A 27,754-nucleotide genomic window follows, 5' to 3' on the forward strand; every position below is an offset into this window, starting at 1 on the left:
GCCTACCCCCATGCTTGGGCAATCCCCATCTATCGTAAGTGTATTGTAAGTGTACCATCACTCGCGTTGCAAATATGTATGTGATCATGACAAGGCATCCTTAGCTTTCGACTCGATGCTAGCGTACGGTTGCTTGAGTGAAATGCCCGCAGATCGCTCTACACCTATAAGCCGGCATAAAAGCAATGTCAGTTTGAATGCCTTCGTTGAAGGTCAACGACGGCGACGAGTAGTGCAATACGTTGCTCACTATTTGATAAAATTTTTGCAAGAGATTTCACAGAGAACTCTGTCCATGCTTCTTAACTTCAGTTTTTTTTCAACCCATCCAGGGTAATGACCAGTACAGTTATTAGGCTGAATAGGAAGGAAAGGCATATCGAAATTCAAAAAGTCAGCCGGTGGAAAATTTCGAGTAACCACGATCTGGACGGCTAAAACCCTCATGGGGACTTGATGCTTATAGTAATCTTGTGGATCGATTCATGTTCATTATGAAATAAATAGGGCCTAGTATACAGCTCACGGTAGTGTACTTTGCGTGACGTGCAATGCGACAACAAAAATTATTGATACAAGTGCAAAAAAGCAGGCGAGCTGGGTGGAAGCGGAAATAAAATAGCGGCAGAAACACTGGCATGATTAAGTCTCGCTTCGTCTACTACTCATAGATACAGGAAGCCTGTTTGAAGGACAGCTTCGAGGACCGATGATATTCTGGAACCCCTTACCGAACTGTATCTGAAACCACGCTTCATTTCCAGCAAATAGTCCCGAAAATGTTTTAAATAACTGCAAATTAAAAATCCTACAACAGACATGGGCACTGCCATTTTTATGACAGCAGTGGTTTAGGTGATCTATACCGCTGACGTAAGTGATATTAGTGTTCTTCAAGACAATCCCCCTTCTCAACAGAATATACGCGAACGTAGACAGGCGATAGTGCTAGATCTGCTAGATCGTCGGAGGCTTCTTGATTGCGTTAGGGAATAGTAACTACGCTTATTTAAGGGCGTTATAATCGTGGGAACCAGTTGCCATGATATCGAATACACACTGTAGGTACATTAGGAAGGAATGTAAACTCTCCTAGCAGATTCCTGATGAAGATATTTGCCGAAATTGTACATTGCCGAGAGAGAAAGCAGCAGATACAACACGCACGAGGGCACACATGGCTTATGAGAGCTCATGAGCAGGGCAAAAGGGAAGTAGGGAAAAATAAAGGCATACAGTGCACAGTACAAGTACAGTGATATTTTTACATCTCACTTCCTCTGGGTAGCAACACTAGTGCAGTCATACGACAATACGTTAATCAACCACTAACAGAAAAAAAAGAACGCAAAAGTTGCGCACGTCATATCTCCCCCTTCGAATACCATAGCAATGTTGAGGACGATGCCAAGCAAGCAAGCAAGAGAAATTTGCAGTTGAACATAAAATATATTGAAAAAAAAAAACTAGCCATGGGAACCTTCTCAGGGGTCTAGAGCTTCTGACCTGTCGACAGAACGAACATAGTCCGTCTAAAATAAACACAGAACAAGGAATTAAAAAATGCAGATGGTCTCATCCTGCCCCAACCCTCGGGGCAAGATGAGACACGTCGTGGTAATGAAGTATACAAATTCGTTGCTGCAATCCAAGCAGAAAAAGAAAGCTCGTGGTCCCCTACACAGCTTGAGCCTTGGGCTTGAGCCCGCCGCCCACATGATGTGCAACAAAACCACACAGAACTCGGCCCTACACTGCCCTTTGCAAACAACGCATCGCCAGCCTGTGTCGCTGGTCGCTCGCATTTGTGTGCGCTCTGTTTTACAGGAAATATACTAGGAAACGGGAAAATTTACTGGAGAATCCTAGGGGGGGGGGGGGGGGCAATATACAAAAAATTGCATAAACAAAATACAGAAACCGACACTGAAGATATTTGTTTAACTTTAATTTATACAAGCTTTCGCGTGGAGGTCCACGCTTCCTCAGGTACAAAGTGAAGTGGTGACACGCATAAGGAGTATAGACATATACACGACTAAACACAAAGCTGTACAAAGAAAAGGAAAGGAGATATGATGCCACATGTCTGTGTACAATGAATAGCTGGGCAGACGGATAAGTGACCTCTAACAGTTTATGAACAGTAAAGGGTGTTATTGTGAACAAAACGAGTGGCCCAGAATTGACAAAAGAGACGGTTACGGATTATGTTACTGAGGGCCAGACGATGACTGAAGCGAACATTCAAGAATTGTAAACAAATAAATGTAGATATATAACTATTAAATTTACATAAGCTGGTATAACGAGCCAGGAATAGGATTCAGACCATTTGGTGTGATACACTTGAATTGAGAAACAGTAGGGCTCTCTATCCTTACGTTTAATATCGGTGCAGAACCAAGATTCTAGCAATATAATTTTCAAATCAGTTTCAAAATCGTACTTAGGTTGATTGAAATGAATGGTTGATTGATTGATTATGTGTTTAGAAATGAATGGCGACAGGAGTTTGGGGGGCATTTAGGATATCAAATGTGTGGCCGTAATGTTTTTTTTTTCTCATTGTATTCGAAGTTTCACCGATGTATTGTGAATTGCACTTGCAGCCGAATATCGCGTAACAGATATTGGATGAATTACACTGAAGTGAATGACCAATTTTCAAATAGAAGTCACCAAAGGTGCTAGGGGCAATGGTGGACGGCGCGATAAATTTACAGGTCTGGCACCGTGTACCACCGCAGGGATAACAACCCGGCGAGAGCTTCATCATGCATGATGACGTGAGGATGTCGCGCAAATTTTTGGATCTACGGAATGCTACTAATGGGGGAGTCGGAAAAAATCATTTAATTGCTCATCAGTATGTAAGATATTGAGATGGCGTCTAAGAATGGAATTGGTATTGACAAGTGATTTGTGATATGTGGTGGTCAAAACTACAGTACAGTCTTTTTTGCGTTTCGGGATGAATAAGGACTCCCTGAACACGCTAGATGATTTGGCAAACGAGTCATGGATGAGTTCAAATCGGTAATTTCCTTTTTGAAAATCAGATACCATTTGCTGAGCATGTTTCACAGAATCCAGACCAGACCACAATCTGACCAGATTCGTATCATGCGCCAGGACTGACCATATGGACCTTTAGGCGGCGAAGACGCTACAGGCCTCCCCCCCCCCCCCCCCCTAGACTGGTAGGTAACCAGAGGAGAATGCCAGGAGACTTTTCTTGAGGAGGGTAGTGATCGGGGAACCGGGCAAGGGGGAGGCGACGCCGGAAGATGGACGTCGAAGTAGGCGGGCTTGACTCTGTCTTTCGTGAGTACCTCCGGGCGGCCATTGATGTCGACTGTCACCGTCTTCTCACCTTGTGCCAATAAGCGGTGGGGACCAGTGTACGCTGGGGTGAGTGGCGGCTTAACGTGGTCCGCGCGAACGAAGATGTGAGAAGAGGTCTGGAGGTCCGGGTGGACAAAGATCTTCCGATTAGTGGGCTGGCGTGGGGATACGGGCTGAAGATCCTAGAAATGGTCGCGAAGCTGTGCGGCAAAGTCATGAGCACTGGGAGGCGCGGGGGAGGGGGAGCTGAGGAAGTCGCCGGGAAGCCTCAGCGGGCAAACAATATACCAAGTCCGAGGGGCTACACTGTAGGTCCTGCTTCAGGGAAGAGCGAATACCTAAGAGCACCCAGGGCAGGTGATCGACCCAATTCGCCGAGTCGCTTCTCGCGCAGATGGCGGCTTTCAGCTGCCTGTGCAGACGTTCGCTGAAGGGTGGTAGGCCGTGGTCTTCGAATGCTTCGCGCCGATGGCAGAGAGGAGGGCTCCGAAGCTACGGGAGGTAAATTGGCGACCTCTATCTGTGGTGACGATGCCAGGGCAGCCGAAGCGCGCGACCCAACCGAAGAGGAATGCACGACAACAGTGTCGGCCGTGACGTCGGGGATCGGTAGCACTTCCGCCCAACGGGTAAACCTATCAACACAGGTGAATAGGTATCGGTTACCCTGCGAGATGGGAAGCAGCCCAACCAAATCCAGATGCACATGGTGGAACCGAGCTTCGGGAGCGGGGAAGGCGCTAGTTGGTGTCCGGGTATGATTGATTGATTATGTGTTTAATGGCACAAAGGCAACAAAGGCCATAGAGCGCCAAAACTATGCTGAGTGTGTCGGAGACGATTATGGGAAAGATGATGTGAGAGAGAGTGTGGTAGTTAAAACCTATCTACAGGTATGAGCGATGAGCGATGATTGATTGACCAGGATAAGAGAGAGGGGGATGACGATAGCAAGCGAGCATGGCAGTTAAAAGCTATCTACAAGTGTGACAATGAGATATTTACATGAGGAGTTCGGTGATAATGGATAAAAGCGGAGTAATGCTTATCATCTACATCTGACTAAGAAACCCACACGTGGTCAAAAATTTGATTACGTTATCAAACGGCACAAGAGGGGTGTCACCCAGTAGAAGGGCTGGGTGGAGTGGGACATGGTATCTGTAGAATGCGGTGAAATACTGTTGGCGTTGGTGTTCGAAGTGAGGGCAGGATGCCAGTACGTGCAAGACAGTCAAGCTGTCACCGCAGTGCGCACAAGCTGGCGGATCCTGACCTCTGAGTAGGTGGTGATGCGTGAGCCATGTGTGTCCAATCCTCAATCTCGCGTAAAGAACTTCGGATGATCTGTTGATGTGTTCAGTCCGATGCGGGGGAGAAACGTGTGGCTGTGTGAGGTGTAGCTTGTTATTTTCTTCCATGTCCCACTCCTGCTGCCACTGTGTGCAGACAGCTCTCTTTAACACTGGCAGGATGTCTTGGTAGGGTAGTCCTAGAGCTGACTCCTCTTGTGCCAACGCTCGCCGAGCCTCACGGTCGGCTCGTTCATTCCCCGGGATCCCAGTGTGGCTGGGGACCCAGCAGAGACAGATTGAAAAGCCTCGGGAACAAAGTTGGGTCGCAAGCGCTCGTACTCGCTTGACGACGTGATTCTTGCTGTCATAGCATGAAAGCAGCGCACGCACAGAGCTTAGCGAATCGGAATAAATCACTGAATTTTGAAGGTCGTTTTGTTGAATGTGCCGCAGAGCCAGGAGAATCGCGTAAAGCTCTGCGGTGAAAACTGTGGCGTTCGTGTTCAGGCGTGCCGTCATAATAGAATCACCTTCAAGGGCAACGGCCGCCACACCATTGCTTACTTTAGTCCCATCAGTGTAGATTGCATGGTGGTTCCCGAAGTTATGGTGAATCTCCAGGAATTCCTGGAGAATGACAGTGTGTGCAGTGGATTGTTTGTCAAACTGTGTCATTTTTAAATTGGATTGTATTAGATGTCTCTGCCAAGGCGCAGCATCGAGGACTGCCTGCTGCAAGGGAACGCCAGAGGGGCTGAATCCCACACGGGAACTCGCCGCCTCCACACGAAGCGGGAACGAGGGTACAACAGAGGGCTTTGCAAGGAAGAGTCGCTCCAGAGCGGGGTTCACACTAGAGTGTACAACTGGGTCATCGCCCTGGCATCTGTACCTTAGCGCAGCCTTCACATGTTCAAATTGTCTCCGTCTCTCGAGCGACCATTCATTGCCCTCAACATACAAACTCTTCACAGGGGACGTCCGGAAGGCACCGGTGGCGAGTCGGATGCCTTCGTGGTGGATGGGGTCCAACACCTTCAATGCCGAAGGCCGCGCCGAGCCATACACGACACTCCCGTACTCAATTACTGATCGCACAACCGAGTCATAGACCCGCAACAGTGTGACTTTGTCGGCTCCCCACGATCGATGGGATAAAACTTTGAGTATGTTGGAGGATTTCAGGCACTTCTGTTTTATATAGTTTATGTGTGGCACAAAAGACAGCTTCTTGTCAAACACCACCCCCAGAAATTTTTGCTCATCAGAAACTGGTAGTGTGTTGCCACCGAGGAGCAGCGAGGGCTCAGCAAATGTGCCTCGCTTCCTAGTAAAGACAACACACGCTGTCTTTTGCGCGGAAAACCTGAAGCCGTTTTCATCAGCCCACTTAGATAGACGGTTGATCGTGAGCTGCACCTGCCTCTCAGCTGTTGAAAGATTTGATGCCGAGTACGAAACCTGGACATCGTCTACGTACAGGGAGTACTGGACGCCAGGTGGGATGGCTCTGGCTATCGAGTTCATTTTCACAACGAATAGCGTAACGCTCAGCACAGACCCCTGTGGAACCCCGTTCTCTTGTACAAAGACGTTAGATAAAGTTGAGCCCAGACTGACACGAAACTTTCTATCTCTGAGGAAATTATCGATGCACCTGTACATGCACCCTGTGATACCACATGCGTGTAGATCTTGCAGAATCCCGAAGCGCCATGTGGTATCGTACGCCTTTTCGAGATCAAAAAACACGGATACGCAGAACTGCCCTCGAACAAAAGCCTCTCTGATTTGTGATTCTAGGTGGAGTAGGTTGTCCTGGGTGCTCTGGCCGGAACGAAAACCGCTTTGGTGTTTGTCAAAGATGCCTGCCTCTTCCAAAACATATACGAGCCTTGCATTTACCATGCGCTCGAAAGTCTTCCCAAGGCAGCTGGTTAATGCGATGGGGCGATAACTAATAGCAGCAGACGGGTCTTTCCCTGGCTTGAGAACCGGAACCACTTCGGCTAGCTTCCAGGACAACGGAAGAGTTCCTTCTCTCCACACACGGTTAAAAAAGTGGAGTAAGATTTGTTGCGACTGGGGTGTTAAATGCCGCAACATGTCATAGTGTATGCCGTCAGGGCCAGGTGCAGTGTTCTTTCTTGCCTGTAGGGCTCTCTGAAGTTCATGTGCGTTGAAGGGTACATTGTAAGGTGCTGTATCTTGTTTAGGTTGTTTAATTATGCGTTTTTCAGCAGCGGTTTTGTGTGACAGGAAACGCTGGCTGTAATGCGAGGAGCTAGACACGTGTTCAAAGTGTCCGCCAAGTACGTTAGCCTGTTCCTCCAAGGACGTACAGGGAACGCCATTCTGCGAAAGACAAGGCACTGTAAACCCTTTGTATTTCCCGGAGATCTTATTGATACGGTCCCACACAACCTTGGCTGGAGTTCGCGAGTTCAATGTACCCACAAACTCCTTCCACGAGTTGTGCTTGGCCTCCTCCCTTGTGCGTTTGGCTGCAGCACGCTTCCTTTTGTATTGGATCATGTTGTCAACTGTCGGGTATCGACGCAAACGAGCCCACGCCTTTTGTTGTTCCTTGCGCGTCCGTTTACAGTCGTCGTTCCACCAAGGCTTTGAACGCTTGGGCAGAGAGGACGACGTCTTGGATATGGATTGTGTAGCAGCATGTATTATCGTGTTTGTTATGAATTCGTTGGCCTCGTCGATACTCGTGTTGTCAGTGTTGTGTAGGGTCAGGTCAGCCAGCACGCTGAACACCGCCCAGTTCGCATCCTGCAGCCTCCAGCGGGGTTTTCGCGTACACAGCACAGCATCATCACACTGATACTCGACCCAAGTTGGAAAATGGTCACTGCCATAGGGGTTTTGGATCACGTGCCACTGCAGATCTTGTGCAATGGTCGCACTACAGATGGAAAGGTCCAATGCAGAGAATGTCCGTGTTGATGTGCTGCAGTATGTTGGTTGTGTTGTGTTCAGGAGTGTGATGGAGTGGCGGAGGAGTAAATCCTCAAGAAGTCTGCCCCTCGAGTCCAAATCTGAACATCCCCACAAACGGCTGTGTGCATTAAAATCCCCCATAATGAGGAATGGGGCTGCCAGCTGGTCCAAGAGATCTTCGATATCCTGTTGCTGCACATCTGCTGCAGGAGGAAGATATATTGAGCAGAGCGTAAGTGGTGTAGAGAGATTCAATCGAACAGCCACAGCTTCCAATGTTGTTGTCAACGGCACCTCGACTGCAGCAACAGACCGGGATGCTAGAATCACCACTCCACCTGAGGATCGCGTAACCACCGGGCGATCCCTTCTAAACATTTGGTATTGTTGGAACGGATTTGTGTGAGCAGAGTTCAAATACGTCTCTTGGAGGCAGACGCCAATTGGCCTGTGCGCCTCCAGGAGGTCATGCACATCATCAACATTTGGAAGCACTCCCCTGCAGTTCCACTGCATAAAAATCTTTTGCGTATTCAGCATGCTTGGTGTACTTAGGGCGCTTGCACCCTGGCTGGAGGTGCCTTCGGTGACACCTTCTGCAAATGTCCTCTACCTCGACCCGGCTGTTTCCCCTTCTGTTGATCTGGGGAATTCTGAGGGGTTGGCGATGACTTCTGCGGCGTGCAGCAGTCATCGATATCCATCGACTGGGGTACGGTTTGGACCGAGCCCTCACCGCCCCCATTCCCTTCGGAAGAGGTATTGCCAGCCTGATTGGGGCTGGCGACCTCCTTGTGGCCAGCCCTTGGGCAGGCCACGTTTCCCTTGGGAGACACATGAGCTGTGTCCCCAACGTTTGTGCTGGGAGTGTTGTGTGGTGACTCAGTCTGAGTCTCCACAGATTTCCGAGGTGGCGCCACTCCCCTGCGCATAACCTCGGAGTACGAGCCCTTTCTAGAAAATGCCACCTGTGCCTTCGCTGCAGTATAAGAAAGATTCTGCTCAACTTTAACTTTCAGGATTTCCTTTTCGTCCTTCCACTGTGGGCAGGACCTGGAGTATGCTGGGTGGCTGCCACTACAGTTGATGCATTTCACGGCATTTTCACATGTTGGCGACTCATGGTCTTTTCCCGCACACTTTGCACATGTTGCTTGTCCACGGCATGTCTGTGAGCCATGCCCAAAGCGCTGGCATTTAAAACAGCGCCTTGGGTTTGGAACGTAGTGCCGTACATTACAGTTGAGGTAGCCAGCATGTATTGTAGATGGAAGAGTGTGAAGTTGGAATGATAGTACGACATGTTTTGTTGGTATTTCGTTGCCGTCTCTACGCATAATTATTCTCCGTGCACTGACCACTCCATGCTCTCTGAGACCCTCCTCAATTTCAGAGTCAGAGCACATCAGGAGCTCTTCCTCTGAAATGACGCCTTTTACGATGTTGAGTGTCTTGTGCGGAGTGACCGTGACAGGTATGTCGGCAATTGCCTTCAGGGATTGGAGGGATACGCTCTGTTCCTTTTCTTGGACCTCCACCTGGATGTCACCAGAGCGGAGCTTTCGAGCAGTGTAATTTTTGCCTATCGTCTGTTCCAGAACTTTAGCAGTTGCAAATGGAGACAGCTTTGACTTGACAGACTTGATCGATTCATCTGCTTGATGACAAGGATTCTAGGGAACCATGCTGGCTGTTTCTGGTAGAAAAACTCGGTTGCTGGATTATCTTCGGTGCAGCGCCTCTTCAGGCGCCGATCATGGGGGTTTTTAAGGGGTTTGTTCGCCATATGTGTTGTGTGTGTGATTCAGTGCGGAGGCCGTGCCGCCCACCACCGAGCCCAACCAGGGGACCGTGCTCCGCACGGTGGCACATGCCCTCACACTATACCCAGGCGCAGGCGCGTAGCTCTGCACGAGGTTGACCCTTGCCGCCGCAGCGACTAAGCTGGATAGCCCTGGCCGGGCCTTCCAGGACCACCCGACTATGGGAAGCTGGGGCCAAAGCGGTGTGTTGCTTTCCCGGAGGGGCCTTAAGGGTCCTAAACATCCTCCGGGGCCACTCAACCGCCAGGGTCCCCTTTTCCCCAGACACGGGAGAGCCACGCACAGCTAGGCGTGGGGGTCTCCCTCCCGCGGCGACCCAACCGTAAATGCGGGAGGGGGCTACTGCGGCTACTGCCGGGCGATGGGGGCGCCACTTTCCCGACGCCAGGTGTCCGGGTATGACGATGAACTTTTGTGCGCTGACATGCCATGCAAGACCGGGTCCAGGCCCGAACGTTAATGCTAGGCCAGACATAGCGGGATACAATGGCCTTGTGTGTTGCACGCACGCCGGGTTGTGCCAGATTATGGTGCTGGGTAAAGATCCGGCGGCGCAAGGGTTCGGGGACGAATGGGCGGGGGCAAGGCGTAGACGTGTCGCAGAAGAGAGGCTTTGTAAAGCCTGGGAGGGTCACGGGACGCAGCGCCAAAGAGCAAGTGCCGGAGAGGTGGTCGTTCAGCTCAGGATCTTGAGCTTGGGCATCGCAGAGCTCCCCATTGTTCACCGGGGAGGGCACGAAAGGAATAGCGTTGATGCGGGAAAGGGCGTCGGCGGCCGAATTCTCTATTCCGGGGATGTGGCGGATGTCGGTGCAGAATTCGGATATGAAGGCAAGTTGGCGGGTTTCGCGTTCGCAGTAGCTGGAACGGTTGGCGGTGTACGCGAATGTCAAAGGCTTGTGGTCCGTCAGAATATGGAACTCACGGCCTTCCAGAAAGAAGTGGAAGTGTTTGACTGCGGCGTACACTGCGAGAAGCTCGCGGCCAAACGTACTGTAACGAACTTCAGCCGGTTGAAGGCGACGGGAAAAGAATCCGAGCGGTCGCCACTTGTCAACCAACTGCTGCAGGACGGCGCCAATAGCTGTGGTAGAGGCGTCAGCCATCAAGCGAGTGGGTGCTGACGGGGAGGGATGCACAAGAAGGGTGGCGTTCGCGAGGGACTCCTTAGCAGCGCAGAAGGCCCTCTCAGCTTCCTCCGACCACGCCAGCAGGGCCGATGCCGACTTGCAAGCCCTAAGGAGGTCGGTGAGAGGCTGGATGATGTGGGCGCAGTTGTGGATAAACCGACGGTGAAAATTCAGCAAACCCAAGAATTGTCGGAGCTGACGGGTTGTTTGCGGCCGAGGGAAGTCACGGATAGCTTGGACTTTGGTCTCAAGAGGCCGAATACCATGTTGGTCGATGTGATGGCCGAGGAATTTAGCTTCCGGCTGCCCAAAGCGGCATTTCTTCACGTTTATGACAAGGCCGTGATCTTGCAGGCGTGTGAAAACTTGCCGAACGTGCGCAATGTGCTCTTCCTGCGAGGCGCTTGCAATGATTGATTGATTGATTGATTGATTATGTGTTTAATGGCACAAAGGCAACAAAGGCCATAGAGCGCCAAAACTATGCTGAGTGTGTCGGAGACGATTATGGGAAAGATGATGTGAGAGAGAGTGTGGTAGTTAAAACCTATCTACAGGTATGAGCGATGAGCGATGATTGATTGACCAGGATAAGAGAGAGGGGGATGACGATAGCAAGCGAGCATGGCAGTTAAAAGCTATCTACAAGTGTGACAATGAGATATTTACATGAGGAGTTCGGTGATAATGGATAAAAGCGGAGCAATGCTTATCATCTACATCTGACTAAAAAACCCACACGCGCACGCACACGCTTGCAATGAGAAGATCGTCTAAGTAGGCGTAAACGGATGGTAAACCGCGCAAGACGTCGTTGATAAAGCGCTGGAAGCTCTGCGCGGCGTTGCGTAAGCCAAAGGGCATCTTGATGAACTCGAAGAGCCCAAAGGGCGTGATGACAGCTGTCTTCGGGATGTCGGGAGGGTGCACCGGTATCTGATGGTATGCCTCAAAGGGAGAATCCGCATAAGGTCCCTTCCGAGATTTTCGAATATTCGTTACCTTTAGCCATCAACGACCATGCCTGTAAAATATCTCCTTCGAAAACTGAGTCAAACTTGATAAAAATGATTTCTTCTATGACGCGCTCGGTGACAGGGTAGTGCGAGCCGCGAGCGCTTTTCTGCAAGCAACACTGAGTGTGATGTAAGTCGCGAGATATCCTGCGCCGTCCGCCTTGCTTCCTGTGTGTTTTGGCAGTTTTGACGAAGGAAATTTTCCGTAGCAATTGTATTCGTTACGTCGCACACCGAGCTTACACCCACCAGGATGGGCGGTAAGACATGCTGTATAATCAGTTGTGGGAACAGGTCGGATACAACAACAGACGTAGCATATTTCAAGTTTCCGACGGACCCACAACGTCGTTTGGAGTGGGAAATGGCACTGCGCAAAATCAAGTGGAGGAAGACCAGCTCGAGCACGATATGTTCTCATCATTTTGAGCCAGGAATGTTCGACACCAAAAGACGGCTCATGTGGGAACTCGGAGTGGCACCTGCGGCTGCGGGCGGCACCGACCGCACGTGAACCTGCAACATGTTTCATGTTACGCATGCACCCGTGGCACAGATATAAGAATGTGCGACAAGCTATTAGAAACTCACCATTCGTTACTTTGAGTTCGACAGCCTTCAGTGTATGGGTCCGAGGCCTCGGTTTCAAGCGACGCGCGCACTGGTACAGGGTCCGTCGAAAACGGCGAGTCGTTGTGGTTTATGGTGACGGTCAAGTCATTCTCCTCATCAGAATACACGTCTGAATCGGGCTGAAATCCCGTGGAGTTCTATTCGGATGCGGAGTCGGTTTCCATGATTGCACGTTGTGCGTAACTTGCTTCCTTGCGTCTTCAATGCAATACAACACATGGGAATCACGGCAGACGAATCTCGCGACTGACGTCACGGCGAGGCGCTCCTCGATTCCGATGCCACCGCCCGCTCTCATAGTTTCGGTTTCGCTTTATCGTTTTTGTTGTTTATAAATTATACGCGCACGTTTATTGGTAACGGAGGCTGTTGTCAGCATCTGGGGGGTGGTCTCTGCTGAGACCAACCTTCACTTAATTTTGGGCACAACCGTTGCGGATCCTCCCTTTAACGAGATCGAGAGTCGTGAAAACAGTGTATCCAGCAAGGTCAGCGGTGAAGTCATGTATATGGGGCAGAGGGTATTTGGCGGGAACGGTCTTGGTGTTAAAGAGCCCGATAATCGCCGCACGGCCTCCAGTCGCCGGGGTCGGTCTTGGGAACCATATGCAATGGCGACGCCCAGCTACTGGAGGACGGGCGGATTATGCCAAGTTCGAGCATATGCTCAAATTCCCGTTTGGTAATGGTGAGGCGGTCGCCATGCAGCCGACGGTAACGGGAAGACACCGGGGGACCAGTTGTGACGATGCGTGACGCTGTGTTTGACGGGAGCCTTGAGGTTGCAGGGCTGGTTATGTCAGGAAATTCGTTTAGGATGGCGTCATACGGTGAAGTGGGACGCAGGGCACGGATGCCAAGCGGAGAGTGGGAGGAGGACGTGCCCTTCACCCGTAGAGACGTAGTATTGTCGAGAAGGCGCCGGTGGCGGACGTCCACAGACAGACTAAAGAAGGCCAAGAAGTCCGCGCCAAGAATAGGCTGCGAAACATCAGCGAGGACGAAAACCCAACGAAATGTTCTTCTTAAGCGCAGGTCAAGCGTGAGGGAACATAGTCCGTAAGTTTTGATCGTGGTCCCATTGGCAGCTTGGAGGTTAGAGCCAGAGTGAGCACGGCGACGGTCAGCAGCAGAAGCCGGGATAACACTGATCTCCGCGCCAGTGTCGACAAGGAGGCGGTATCCCGCAATGCGATCGCGAATGATGAAGAGACGGCTGGAAACAGGGCCAGGACCACTTGCCGTCATCAGGGGTCGGCCGGTTGGTTTTCCTGCCACGCACAGGGCGGGATACAGTGCTGGGCACGATGGCGAAAGCGGTGGTGGTACCAGCAGAGACGAGCCCCCATCTGGGTGGCATCGGGAGGTGTTGGGGCAGCGGGAGAGGGGGTGCGGCGCACTGAGGATCTCGAAGCAGAACGGCGACGAAGCCTTGGGCGCTGGGAAGTAGTAAGGGACTGCTCCAGTCGTTGTTCGAGCCGATCTAATCGCGAGGCTTGCGACGTCGTAGCCGCAGCAAGGGTAGGCGGCTGTTGCTGAGGTGCGGAGTAGTCGGCAATTCGGTCTGCCAACGAAGCCAGCCTGTCCAACGTTAGGTCCTCAGAGCCAGCCAAAACCATTCGCATTGCCTGGGGGAGCCTCTGAAAAAACAGCTCACGCAAAAGGGGCTGTTGCGCTTCAGTTGAAGAGTCCCCGAGAAGTTGTCTCATCCGGTGCAACATTTGCGAAGGCTTCCTGTCGCCCAAGTCTTCCTCGTTAAGCAGCTGTTGGAGTAGCGCGCGTTCAGACACTTCCATTCGCTTCAAGATGGCGGCCTTCAGAACGTCATAGGCGCGTTCAACAGGAACCGTAGCGAGCACGTCATGCAACTCCGCCGCGATTTCCGCAGGGAGGCCAGCAAGGATGTGGAAATATGTTGACTGCTGGGATTGGATGTGCCGCAGATGAAACTGGGCCTCCACTTGCCGGAACCAGGAACGAAGGTTTTGTCGCCAAAAGGGAGGTAGGCGGAGGGGCGTAGCAGCCGTCGAGATCGCAGGATCCTCTGCGCGCAAGGCACGGTTCCCAGCCGATGGGTCAGTCATGGGAGACGGGACTACCCCAGTGGGTGGATCCATTAGCTCAGAGGCGCGTAGGTCCAAACGCCGGTCACCAGAAATGTGCCACGGAAGAAAGAGCCGACAACCAGCTAGTTCTGTGTCAAAACTGAAAGTGATTTATTCCAGGCGCTCGCGCTCGGGTCTGCTGAGCGCTCATCGTCTTTAGGCGGCGAAGACGCTACAATACCAATCAGAAAAAAATAGTGACAAAATTCGTGATGGTCGAGCCACGCGATTGGATCGCTTCTTGTGGAATGACCCAGTACTTAGCATCGTTGCCTTGCTGTAGAGCAAGGCAACGATGAACACAAAATGAACGTAAGCATACATGCATATAACACTTTATTGTCACAACTTAGCGGTGGAGTGGTGTACGAAAACACATGGAAAAGGATGAGACACAGCTTACCCACCGCCTGCATAGTAGAAAAGTGTCTACAAAACACAGTACAGGCACGGGTGAGTTGCCGTTCCGTTAACCACACGCAGCGCGAATATAGTCCGCACCCAATATATCGGATATTGTGAGGCGTATCCAGGCAGTGAAGAAAATCCACAATATCCACAGGGTACCCCTGACGTGTCCCTATCTCCCTGAGAAACATCAATGGCCGGAGACGTCAAGCTACGTTTTCTGATAATTTACGTACACTGGAATACTGGGGAGTTCACGCTGAGTACGCTGGGGAATATCATGGAAAACATAATAGGACCCTCTTTCTTTTCGGAGCTAGTGACATATTGCTAAGCTTGGATTGGATTTGGTATCGTTTTCGTATAATTCTTCCGATGCACTAAATCTCGTTAATACCTGCGCGCGCACAGCGTGCGATCCACAACGTAACAATCGTTGAACAAGAGAGAACAGATGTTCTGAGGCTGGCACAACATAGAAAGGACAAACACATACAAAGCCTCAAATTGCCTCAAATTAACGATGAAAGAAGAAAGTAACTGATTAGGTTAGCCAGCTGTAGGACTCGAACCCACATATTCTGGATTGCCGGTCCGGGGCTCTACCAATTCAGCTAAGCTAAGCTAACACAGCGACTCAGCGACTTCCAAGGGTGCATCATCATCGTCATCCGTCGTATGAATGTGTGTATGAGTGAGCAAAAATGTAAGAGTGAAAGGAGGATGAGTTAGAGTGGTTGATTTGTCCCTCCAGATGACGCACCCTTGGAAGTCGCTGAGGAGGTGTGTTAGCTTAGCTCAATTCGTAGAGCCCCGGACGAGCAATCTCGTAACAATCGTATTCTAATTGGTGACAATAGGGGAGTGCTCGTGAATTAAGACTCCCTCTCAACAGAATAGTTCGGATACTAAAACTTGCGAAGGGTAAACTAGGTTTATAAGCATCCTGTGGCGTCACGCTGATGCAAATCGATATCAACATTTTTTTTAGCCCTCGTGTTTTTCTTTGTTTACGTGTCTTGCCCATCGCTCAGGCTTGCCTATCATGGAGCAAACTTCGACACTGTAGCTGAGCCGTCGCAAGGCCCCCCTTGCAGCAGGGCAGGGTAAAACGCCCCCCCCCCCCCCCCCACACACACTTCCGTTAGAAGATTTGCCGAGATCGCAACCTCAAACTCTCTTACTTCCTGCTTTCTACTGTACAGACAACCTGCCAGGGTCTGCTGTTCGGGGCCCTCTCTGGGGAAGGCGCCCGGGGCGGCTGGCCCTATATCTTCCCTCCATCGCTTTTGCTCTGCAATGTAGGGTATTGCTTTGTGTGTGTGAAAAATAGCGCTATCACCACTGAGCATGCCGAGAACGTAAACTCAGCTTTTGCGTTTTGCGCGAGCTCGGTATTTCTGCGGTTCCAAGCCAATTTGGATTTGCGGCTCAGCGTTGTTCTCGCGGCCGACAAGAAACTGCTTGAGCATTCTGAAGATGGCAGGCGCCTCCTGCCACTGCTATAGTTGTAATGGCGCTGCAAGCAACGAACCCAAGGAAACACAAAGGGGACATACGCGTTGCGTCCGATATAGCGTATACGTTACTCATTTCCGTTGTGACGCGACATCACAACAAACTGAGAACCCATGCATACGGCAAACCAAAATACAGGGTATTCATGCAAACTATTGAGTAGACTCCGGCTTTTGTGCCTGCTCGTTTTGGTTGTGATCTGTGGCAATGAATTTTCCCCGAAGTTGACCTTTAAAGCCTCTGGCTACTCTGCACCAATCGCCGCAGCTAGTAAAGGCGTGAAATCACCGAAGACAATCTTGAAATACAGCATAATGTAAAACCCCCGAGACTAGGGAACACGAAGGGACAGACACAACACCAACACCCTTCGTGTTCCCTAGTCTCGGGGTTTTTACATTATGCATCATCTTCACCAGCTCACTCTCTTCCTAGCCATTTTTTCATTGAAATACAGGTTTTCTGTGGTGGTGACTCTACTGCTGCTAAAAGACGCGTGTTACGTCACGTCGCTCAAGAGAGGAAAGCGCGATTAAAGCGATCAAGCGCGTCAAAGGGGCTTTAAAGGGGTTGGTGTTAGTGGTTAGTGGATCGTGCTATTTCTCGATGCTCGCTGATTGCAAGGAGTGTGTAATGTGTAAAAATGACCCGTATGGATACGTCGTAATGATGAAATGTTCCGTCTGCAAATGAAGATAATGTATGGATAAGATGGATAAGGAGTCGATAAGGTGAACTCCAAAATAATTAATGGGCTTAAGATCGTCAAGAGCAGCGCAGCTGGTTAGTTTCAGAATGTGGTCACCCACCCAGTGACCCCTTCTAGCAAAACTAGAATAGTACACGTGCGGTATAGTTGGGAACTGAGGTAGTAGCGTTCGAGCCAGCAACCTGCAGGACGGTCGTCTTGGACTGTGTGGTCCTCCAGAGAGGATGTCGACGGATGTTTGATTCGCAATAGTCTTGGAGCAGCTCGAGAGTTGAGCTCCTCCTCCTCTGACTCCTTTACGTGACATGACATTTTTTATATCTGCTCTTTCTGCTTACAGGAAAGCGGTCATTCTTTGATGAATGGGGTATCCCCACAGGGCGCTACAGAATTTTTTACGGTGTCACCGGCAGCAGTGATGTTCTTGGGAGGTACAGCGATAGGCGATACCTGCACAAAGAGTTTCTTTAAACCAAGGAGCCAGGCAAGTAGTTGAATCGCACTTGGATGTCACTAAAGGAGGTGGAGGTACTAAAAAAATATGGGGAGAAGTGGAAGCAAGCCGGCCTTCGTTATGATGAGCTTCGGGTATTGGGGACAAGCGTGCACACCTCCTGTCAGAGGTACGATTTCATATACCCCTCGGGAGTGTAGAACCATAAGTTTGTTTTATGTTGATCAAGCACATCTGCTTTGACCAGTGGTCAGATAAGATTTAACCAGATTGCAGCACAACATGTAGAAATTTCTACGAAGACATCAGAAAAGCTGTACCGTGAAAAGCAATATCGTGTGTATTGAGGAGTCCTTCTACTGACTTCAGTTGACTTTTGCTGTTGTTCGGCACTCATAACTAAATAAATAGGATAAAATAAATAATCATTTTCTGTGGCGTAATGAATGGCGCACATACATTCTCTGTAAATCAGCACGCTTTAGGGTTGGTATGATGTGCGAAGCCCAATTGCTTGATATAAAATCAGGCAAGCATTACGGATTACGGCATTACGGTTTAGCACGGATACATTTGCCTCGATCAAGAGAGGCGCAGAAACCGATGCATTTTTATTGGGAAGGGTCTTCATCGAGTTTCCCATCTACTTTTGATAAGACTTCCTAACTCTCTCACTCTCCTACGCTTCCTACACTCTCTTCCTCTGTAACTTTACATGATGAACTAGCACTGGGAACGGGACAGAGAGAGGAGAGGACAGGACAGGTGCTAGACTTCCAACAATTTACTTTAATGTAACTTACCTATCTTACCTACCTTAACTAGTTTCTTTTTCCCCGGTTCCCGGTTTTCCCGGTTTTTCCCTTGTTCCCCGGCTTTTGCCGAAAGCGGGGCACTTACATACGAGTTTATCTGCTATTTGTGTTCCAGGTGCCGCTCACAGAAAATGGATAATCGCTATCAAGCGCGACGAAGGCAAGATGTTCCACGTGACGCACTCAAGTGGTTCAAGACACTTCGTCGAGTCGGACTTCATTGCGAACGTCGCCAGTGGGCACAGACATCTGCACAGTTGGTCAGTTCCGTCCGTGTTCGACTTTTGCAAGCCGAAAACTCAAAGGAAACCTCCACGTCAAAGAGGGACTGCCGCCGGTGTAGCCACGCTCCCCATCACCACAGAGGCTTGCGACGAAGCGATAGAGCCATTGCGTGATATCACCTGGTCTGATGAGAATCTCCCAGTGGAAGCCACCCAGCGTGATTCAGACCAATGCCAGTGCATGTGCGCTAAGGACTGTTCTGTGCTAAGCAACAAGCTGGAGAAGCTTACGAAGGAGAACGACGAATTGCGTAAATGCCTGAGAGAGAATACGGAAGAAGTGTACAGGCTGCAAGCACAACTCGAAATGACTGAAGGAAAACGAAAAAAAGTTGGAGGAGCAGCAGGTCGCCTTCAGTATTAACAAGTTCAAGGACAGTGATGATGACGTGCGATTTTACACAGGACTTCCCTCGTACGCACACTTTAGAGAACTGCATGAGTATCTCAACCCAGGAGAGAGTGGGAAAAACATGGTACTGTGGCAAGGCAGTGCTTCCAGCGACAACGTTGGCCGGCCTCGAAAACTTGACACAGAAGATCAGCTCTTCCTAGTTTTGATCAAGCTGAAAGTTGGACTATTTCACAAGCATCTTGGACACCTGTTTAACATTTCGTTGAGTACTGTGTCCAGGATCTTCTTGTCATGGATTAACTACCTCTACATTCAGTTATCCCAGTTAACACTTTGGCAGCCACGATGAGACCATGCCAAATGGATTCAAGGAAAAGTACCCAACGACAAGGGTCATCATTGGTGCGACTGAGCTCAGGTGTGAGGTGGCAAGCTCGTTTGTAACCCAATCAGGAACATACTCCAGTTACAAGTCTGCAAATACATTCAAAGGACTGGTTGGTTTTGCACCCAATGGTCTCCTGACCTTGGTGTCCGAGCTGTTCATGGGGTCACTGTCCGACAGAGAATGCGTTGTGCGAAGTGGGTTTTTGGAGATGCCTTTCGATGCATATGACTCAGTAATGGCCGATAAGGGATTCCGCATTGCAGATCTACTACAAGCCAAAAATGTGTCCTTGAATATTCCACCGTTCCTGACAAAAGGTCCGTTTTCTGCTGAAGAAAACCAGGAAACACAGGAGATCGCTGCTCTTCGTATCCATGCTGAGAGGAGGATTCAAAGAATTAAGACCTATCACATTTTTGACCGGTACATTCCCATATCCTTGGCTCCTGTAGCAAACCAGATTTGGACGGTTTGTGCAATTCTGAGTAATATCCAGCCGGCAATCATTAAGGCGGTTGAGTGACAGCATGGTAACAGCCTGCTATTTTTAATTTTTGGATCTTTCTGAAATCTTTGTGTTGAGATGTAAACATTTAATGTACAGATGTTAAATGTGTGATCTCATGTAACCGTGTTGATGTAATGCGACACAAGGTAAGGTGAAGCTGCATAGAAGACAAAACAATTTTATTGCAAGGCTCTGTCTCCTACTTTTTGTAAATATGGTAACATGGTCGCAAAATAAAATGATTTAAGTTTTTCTTGTACGCACTCCCACTCTTCACTGCAGAACCTAATCCGTTCAACTAAAATGAAATGCCGTCCATACACCACAAAGTCTGCCCAACTCAAATCACACAAAATCCCCATTTGCCCCAGGACCTGGTAATAGTAAGGGTGGTCCCTTATTAACAATGCATTATTCTCGCCGACTGAAGAGCAGAACACCTCCTGTTGTAGCTCCGTCAGCTTCTTCTCTGACAGTGAGTAGCGACACTTTATCTCTAGCACACCATGCGGAGAGTCTTCAGTGGGGTAAAAGACTATTCTGTCAGGTGTGGCACCCAGCCACGGAGTCGATTGATTGATTGATTGATTGATTATGTGTTTAATGGCACAAAGGCAACAAAGGCCATAGAGCGCCAAAACTATGGTGAGTGTGTTGGAGATGATTATGGGAAAGATGATGTGAGAGAGAGTGTGGTAGTTAAAACCTATCTACAGGTATGAGCGATGAGCGATGATTGATTGACCAGGATAAGAGAGAGGGGGATGACGATAGCAAGCGAGCATGGCAGTTAAAAGCTATCTACAAGTGTGACAATGAGATATTTACATGAGGAGTTCGGTGATAATGGATAAAAGCGGAGCAATGCTTATCATCTACATCTGACTAAGAAACCCACACGTGGTCAAAAATTTGATTACGTTATCAAACGGCACAAGAGGGGTGTCACCCAGTAGAAGGGCTGGGTTGAGTGGGACATGGTATCTGTAGAATGCGGTGAAATACTGTTGGCGTTGGTGTTCGAAGTGAGGGCAGGATGCCAGTACGTGCAAGACAGTCAAGCTGTCACCGCAGTGCGCACAAGCTGGCGGATCCTGACCTCTGAGCAGGTGGTGATGCGTGAGCCATGTGTGTCCAATCCTCAATCTCGCGTAAAGAACTTCGGATGATCTGTTGATGTGTTCAGTCCGATGCGGGGGAGAAACGTGTGGCTGTGCGAGGTGTAGCTTGTTATTTTCTTCCATGTCCCACTCCTGCTGCCACTGTGTGCAGACAGCTCTCTTTAACACTGGCAGGATGTCTTGGTAGGGTAGTCCTAGAGCTGACTCCTCTTGTGCCAACGCTCGCCGAGCCTCACGGTCGGCTCGTTCATTCCCCGGGATCCCAGTGTGGCTGGGGACCCAGCAGAGACAGATTGAAAAGCCTCGGGAACAAAGTTGGGTCGCAAGCGCTCGTACTCGCTTGACGAGGTGATTCTTGCTGTCATAGCATGAAAGCAGCGCACGCACAGAGCTTAGCGAATCGGAATAAATCACTGAATTTTGAAGGTCGTTTTGTTGAATGTGCCGCAGAGCCAGGAGAATCGCGTAAAGCTCTGCGGTGAAAACTGTGGCGTTCGTGTTCAGGCGTGCCGTCATAATAGAATCACCTTCAAGGGCAACGGCCGCCACACCATTGCTTACTTTAGTCCCATCAGTGTAGATTGCATGGTGGTTCCCGAAGTTATGGTGAATCTCCAGGAATTCCTGGAGAATGACAGTGTGTGCAGTGGATTGTTTGTCAAACTGTGTCATTTTTAAATTGGATTGTATTAGATGTCTCTGCCAAAGCGCAACATCGAGGACTGCCTGCTGCAAGGGAACGCCAGAGGGGCTGAATCCCACACGAGAACTCGCCGCCTCCACACCAAGCGGGAACGAGGGTACAACAGAGGGCTTTGCAAGGAAGAGTCGCTCCAGAGCGGGGTTCACACTAGAGTGTACAACTGGGTCATCGCCCTGGCATCTGTACCTTAGCGCAGCCTTCACATGTTCAAATTGTCTCCGTCTCTCGAGCGACCATTCATTGCCCTCAACATACAAACTCTTCACAGGGGACGTCCGGAAGGCACCGGTGGCGAGTCGGATGCCTTCGTGGTGGATGGGGTCCAACACCTTCAATGCCAAAGGCCGCGCCGAGCCATACACGACACTCCCGTACTCAATTACTGATCGCACAACCGAGTCATAGACCCGCAACAGTGTGACTTTGTCGGCTCCCCACGATCGATGGGATAAAACTGAGTATGTTGGAGGATTTCAGACACTTCTGTTTTATATAGTTTATGTGTGGCACAAAAGACAGCTTCTTGTCAAACACCACCCCCATAAATTTTTGCTCATCAGAAATAGTGTGTTGCCACCGAGGAGCAGCGAGGGCTCAGCAAATGTGCCTCGCTTCCTAGTAAAGACAACACACGCTGTCTTTTGCGCGGAAAACCTGAAGCCGTTTTCATCAGCCCACTTAGATAGACGGTTGATCGTGAGCTGCACCTGCCTCTCAGCTGTTGAAAGATTTGATGCCGAGTAGGAAACCTGGACATCGTCTACGTACAGGGAGTACTGGACGCCAGGTGGGATGGCTCTGGCTATCGAGTTCATTTTCACAACGAATAGCGTAACGCTCAGCACAGACCCCTGTGGAACCCCGTTCTCTTGTACAAAGACGTTAGATAAAGTTGAGCCCAGACTGACACGAAACTTTCTATCTCTGAGGAAATTATCGATGCACCTGTACATGCACCCCGTGATACCACATGCGTGTAGATCTTGCAGAATCCCGAAGCGCCATGTGGTATCGTACGCCTTTTCGAGATCAAAAAACACGGATACGCAGAACTGCCCTCGAACAAAAGCCTCTCTGATTTGTGATTCTAGGTGGAGTAGGTTGTCCTGGGTGCTCCGGCCGGAACGAAAACCGCTTTGGTGTTTGTCAAAGATGCCTGCCTCTTCCAAAACATATACGAGCCTTGCATTTACCATGCGCTCGAAAGTCTTCCCAAGGCAGCTGGTTAATGCGATGGGGCGATAACTAATAGCAGCAGACGGGTCTTTCCCTGGCTTGAGAACCGGAACCACTTCGGCTAGCTTCCAGGACAACGGAAGAGTTCCTTCTCTCCACACACGGTTAAAAAAGTGGAGTAAGATTTGTTGCGACTGGGGTGTTAAATGCCGCAACATGTCATAGTGTATGCCGTCAGGGCCAGGTGCAGTGTTCTTTCTTGCCTGTAGGGCTCTCTGAAGTTCATGTGGGTTGAAGGGTACATTGTAAGGTGCTGTATCTTGTTTAGGTTGTTTAATGATGCGTTTTTCAGCAGCGGTTTTGTGTGACAGGAAACGCTGGCTGTAATGCGAGGAGCTAGACACGTGTTCAAAGTGTCCGCCAAGTACGTTAGCCTGTTCCTCCAAGGACGTACAGGGAACGCCATTCTGCGAAAGACAAGGCACTGTAAACCCTTTGTATTTCCCGGAGATCTTATTGATACGGTCCCACACAACCTTGGCTGGAGTTCGCGAGTTCAATGTACCCACAAACTCCTTCCACGAGTTGCGCTTGGCCTCCTCCCTTGTGCGTTTGGCTGCAGCACGCTTCCTTTTGTGTTGGATCATGTTGTCAACTGTCGGGTATCGACGCAAACGAGCCCACGCCTTTTGTTGTTCCTTGCGCGTCCGTTTACAGTCGTCGTTCCACCAAGGCTTTGAACGCTTGGGCAGAGAGGACGACGTCTTGGATATGGATTGTGTAGCAGCATGTATTATCGTGTTTGTTATGAATTCGTTGGCCTCGTCGATACTCATGTTGTCAGTGTTGTGTAGGGTCAGGTCAGCCAGCACGCTGAACACCGCCCAGTTCGCATCCTGCAGCCTCCAGCGGGGTTTTCGCGTACACAGCACAGCATCATCACACTGATACTCGACCCAAGTTGGAAAATGGTCACTGCCATAGGGGTTTTGGATCACGTGCCACTGCAGATCTTGTGCAATGGTCGCACTACAGATGGAAAGGTCCAATGCAGAGAATGTCCGTGTTGATGTGCTGCAGTATGTTGGTTGTGTTGTGTTCAGGAGTGTGATGGAGTGGCGGAGGAGTAAATCCTCAAGAAGTCTGCCCCTCGAGTCCAAATCTGAACATCCCCACAAACGGCTGTGTGCATTAAAATCCCCCATAATGAGGAATGGGGCTGCCAGCTGGTCCAAGAGATCTTCGATATCCTGTCGCTGCACATCTGCTGCAGGAGGAAGATATATTGAGCAGAGCGTAAGTGTTGTAGAGAGATTCAATCGAACAGCCACAGCTTCCAATGTTGTTGTCAACGGCACCTCAACTGCAGCAACAGACCGGGATGCTAGAATCGCCACTCCACCTGAGGATCGCGTAACCACCGGGCGATCCCTTCTAAACATTTGGTATTGTTGGAACGGATTTGTGTGTCCAGAGTTCAAATACGTCTCTTGGAGGCAGACGCCAATTGGCCTGTGCGCCTCCAGGAGGTCATGCACATCATCAACATTTGGAAGCACTCCCCTGCAGTTCCACTGCATGAAAATCTTTTGCGTATTCAGCATGCTTGGTGTACTTAAGGCGCTTGCACCCTGGCTGGAGGTGCCTTCGGTGACACCTTCTGCAAATGTCCTCTACCTCGACCCGGCTGTTTCCCCTTCTGTTGATCTGGGGAATTCTGAGGGGTTGGCGATGACTTCTGCGGCGTGCAGCAGTCATCGACATCCATCGACTGGGGTACGGTTTGGACCGAGCCCTCACCGCCCCCATTCCCTTCGGAAGAGGTATTGCCAGCCTGATTGGGGCTGGCGACCTCCTTGTGGCCAGCCCTTGGGCAGGCCACGTTTCCCTTGGGAGACACATGAGCTGTGTCCCCAACGTTTGTGTTGGGAGTGTTGTGTGGGGACTCAGTCTGAGTCTCCACAGATTTCCGAGGTGGCGCCACTCCCCTGCGCATAACCTCGGAGTACGAGCCCTTTCTAGAAAATGCCACCTGTGCCTTCGCTGCAGTATAAGAAAGATTCTGCTCAACTTTAACTTTCAGGATTTCCTTTTCGGCCTTCCACTGTGGGCAGGACTTGGAGTATGCTGGGTGGCTGCCACTACAGTTGATGCATTTCACGGCATTTTCACATGTTGGCGACTCATGGTCTTTTCCCGCACACTTTGCACATGTTGTTTGTCCACGGCATGTCTGTGAGCCATGCCCAAAGCGCTGGCATTTAAAACAGCGCCTTGGGTTTGGAACGTAGTGCCGTACATTACAGTTGAGGTAGCCAGCATGTATTGTAGATGGAAGAGTGTGAAGTTGGAATGATAGTACGACATGTTTTGTTGGTATTTCGTTGCCGTCTCTACGCATAATTATTCTCCGTGCACTGACCACTCCATGCTCTCTGAGACCCTCCTCAATTTCAGAGTCAGAGCACATCAGGAGCTCTTCCTCTGAAATGACGCCTTTTACGATGTTGAGTGTCTTGTGCGGAGTGACCGTGACAGGTATGTCGGCAATTGCCTTCAGGGATTGGAGGGATACGCTCTGTTCCTTTTCTTGGACCTCCACCTGGATGTCACCAGAGCGGAGCTTTCGAGCAGTGTAATTTTTGCCTATCGTCTGTTCCAGAACTTTAGCAGTTGCAAATGGAGACAGCTTTGACAGTGACTTGATCGATTCATCTGCGTGTATGACAAGGATTCTAGGGAACCATGCTGGCTGTTTCTGGTAGAAAAACTCAGTTGCTGGATTATCTTCGGTGCAGCGCCTCTTCAGGCGCCGATCATGGGGGTTTTTAAGGGGTCTGTTCGCCATATGTGTTGTGTGTGTGATTCAGTGCGGAGGCCGTGCCGCCCACCACCGAGCCCAACCAGGGGACCGTGCTCCGCACGGTGGCACGTGCCCTCACACTATACCCAGGCGCAGGCGCGTAGCTCTGCACGAGGTTGACCCTTGCCGCCGCAGCGACTAAGCTGGATAGCCCTGGCCGGGCCTTCCAGGACCACCCGACTATGGGAAGCTGGGGCCAAAGCGGTGTGTTGCTTTCCCGGAGGGGCCTTAAGGGTCCTAAACATCCTCCGGGGCCACTCAACCGCCAGGGTCCCCTTTACTGAGGTTTGGTTTGAATCTTTGAAACTATTTAATTTAATGTTCTGCATGAACATCGTAAGTTTCAGGCATGCTAACCCCCGGTTTAAAAATATATTTGGAGGAGCACGGCTATAGCACGGCAGTCGATGCCATCGCCCCATCGCCACAATCATTATTATCGTGGTCACACAGCGTGGTGGACAGCTGTGGACGGCGCTGGAAACGAAAGTGAAGTTTGGCGGGCTCGTATGGTCCACTGTCGGGCACTGAGGTACTGCACTTTTTGCTTACAAGTATTGTTATGAGTTACGGGTCCAAGGCCTCGCCTCATGTAGTCGGTAATGCTCTGAACCAGAAGTGACTGCAGCGTCTCACCGAAGTTTGATTGAATGATTATGTGTTTAATGGCACAAAGGCAACAAAGGCCATAGAGCGCCAAAACTATGCTGAGTGCCGTGAGTCACCGAAGTGTGCATAATGCAGAAAGCAAAGAGTAAGCGGTATGTTCATGACGCTGCGCATCGTAAGGGTCAGGAGATCTTCAGAGCGTTTCGTGACGATAGAACTTCTCCGATTCCCACGACCAGCAGGCAGCAGCAGTCCTATGCAAATCCCGAGGCTGAAAGCGAATCTGATCGCCCACTTTCGTCAAGCGAAAGCCCACACGACGACGGCGGAGATTGGGGAACGCTTCATCGTGCCCGTTGTTCATCACCTCCAGATCCGCTGCTCGAGGAAATCAGAGGCCGTGACAGTAGAACGTATACATACCGTGGACAGCACACCTGGAGTGATTTCTCCACGCGCAACTTGCAAAACTTGCAACTGGCGCCTACGTGGTAAGGTATGTCTCGACAAGAATGCGTGGTGGTATACATCAGTTGTGCCTTTAGTTTAGTGTAAGGAGCCGTGGGTTTGGATGATTACTCCAGGGGTGATTCTGTGGGGAGAGTACTTTTGCTTATGATCAGAAATGCATCAGTCGAAAATGATGTTATAGCTGTTTTTTTTTTTTTTTTCTGAACTGAGAGCGCAAGAAACAAGGACAAAGAACGGAGAAACAGACAGGACGAGTGCTGTCTCCATTCTTTGTCCGTGTTTCTTGCGCTCTCAGTTCAGATGTCTATATACCAACTAGCCCAGTCCTCAACCCTTCTCATGCTTTCTTTTTTTTTGTTGTTGTTGTTGCAAAATGGTATATTTGATACTAATTTGGGAATCGTTGCACGCTATGTAGTCGTATCGTTGCCACAGTACATTAGGAGCATGAGCCAGTGCATGAATATAAGATATGATTGAACACTTCCATGTATTTGTCTTTCCAGATGTTCGCTATTGTACATTTCCTTAACAAAGATGAGATTGAGATTGTTCCTAGTTCCTGGGTTAAAGGAACCGTTTGCAAGTGGCCGAGAGTTCCGTCGCATAAGGCAAGAAAACTCATCGTAAAGTGCGCCGCTCTGACAGCACCTTATGCAGAGTATCGCATCACCGTCAAGGGTCCTTTTGGTAAGCTTGAGTTGACCGGTACTGCTGTGTCAAACGACTGTGGTAAAGATATAAAATTGGTGCACAGCTGCTTTTCGTCATTCACAAACCTACATCTTTGTACATGTTAGAGACACTAAAATGCAAAAACAAGTTGACTTGAAATTACGCTACACGCTATGTTAATTTCGTACTTGTTATCATAATTCAAAACTTTGATTCTGTTACGGAGCTACAATCGAAATTATACCAGACTCTTTCTCGCTTCGGCGCTAAGCAGTGAACATCGTTTCAGCATGTGCATGGTGTTTTTATTCCATGCTGCGTGTGCCACGTCATGGAGCAGCCCCGGTGAAAAACATAGTGCGTGTTGCGAAGCGGACTGGCACCGCTGTCTGAAG

General features: G+C 49.9%; 3 protein-coding genes across 3 annotated transcripts; 1 reads left to right on the top strand and 2 right to left on the bottom strand.

The window, feature by feature from the left end:
* Positions 1 to 12,743: 12,743 nt before the first annotated feature.
* Positions 12,744 to 13,445, bottom strand: LOC135400386 (uncharacterized). Its single transcript, XM_064632230.1, has one exon. The coding sequence runs from the start codon at positions 13,443 to 13,445 to the stop codon at positions 12,744 to 12,746; it is 702 nt and encodes a 233-aa protein (XP_064488300.1).
* LOC135400387 (uncharacterized) lies at positions 13,445 to 14,314 on the bottom strand. Its single transcript, XM_064632231.1, has one exon. The coding sequence runs from the start codon at positions 14,312 to 14,314 to the stop codon at positions 13,445 to 13,447; it is 870 nt and encodes a 289-aa protein (XP_064488301.1).
* A 4,884-nt stretch (positions 14,315 to 19,198) lies between these two features.
* LOC135400389 (uncharacterized) lies at positions 19,199 to 19,756 on the top strand. The gene has a single exon (XM_064632232.1). It carries the CDS (start codon positions 19,199 to 19,201, stop codon positions 19,754 to 19,756), a length of 558 nt encoding a protein of 185 aa, XP_064488302.1.
* Positions 19,757 to 27,754: the final 7,998 nt, after the last annotated feature.

The sequence above is a fragment of the Ornithodoros turicata genome, chromosome 7, assembly GCF_037126465.1.
Source record: "Ornithodoros turicata isolate Travis chromosome 7, ASM3712646v1, whole genome shotgun sequence".
NCBI lineage: Eukaryota > Metazoa > Arthropoda > Arachnida > Ixodida > Argasidae > Ornithodoros > Ornithodoros turicata.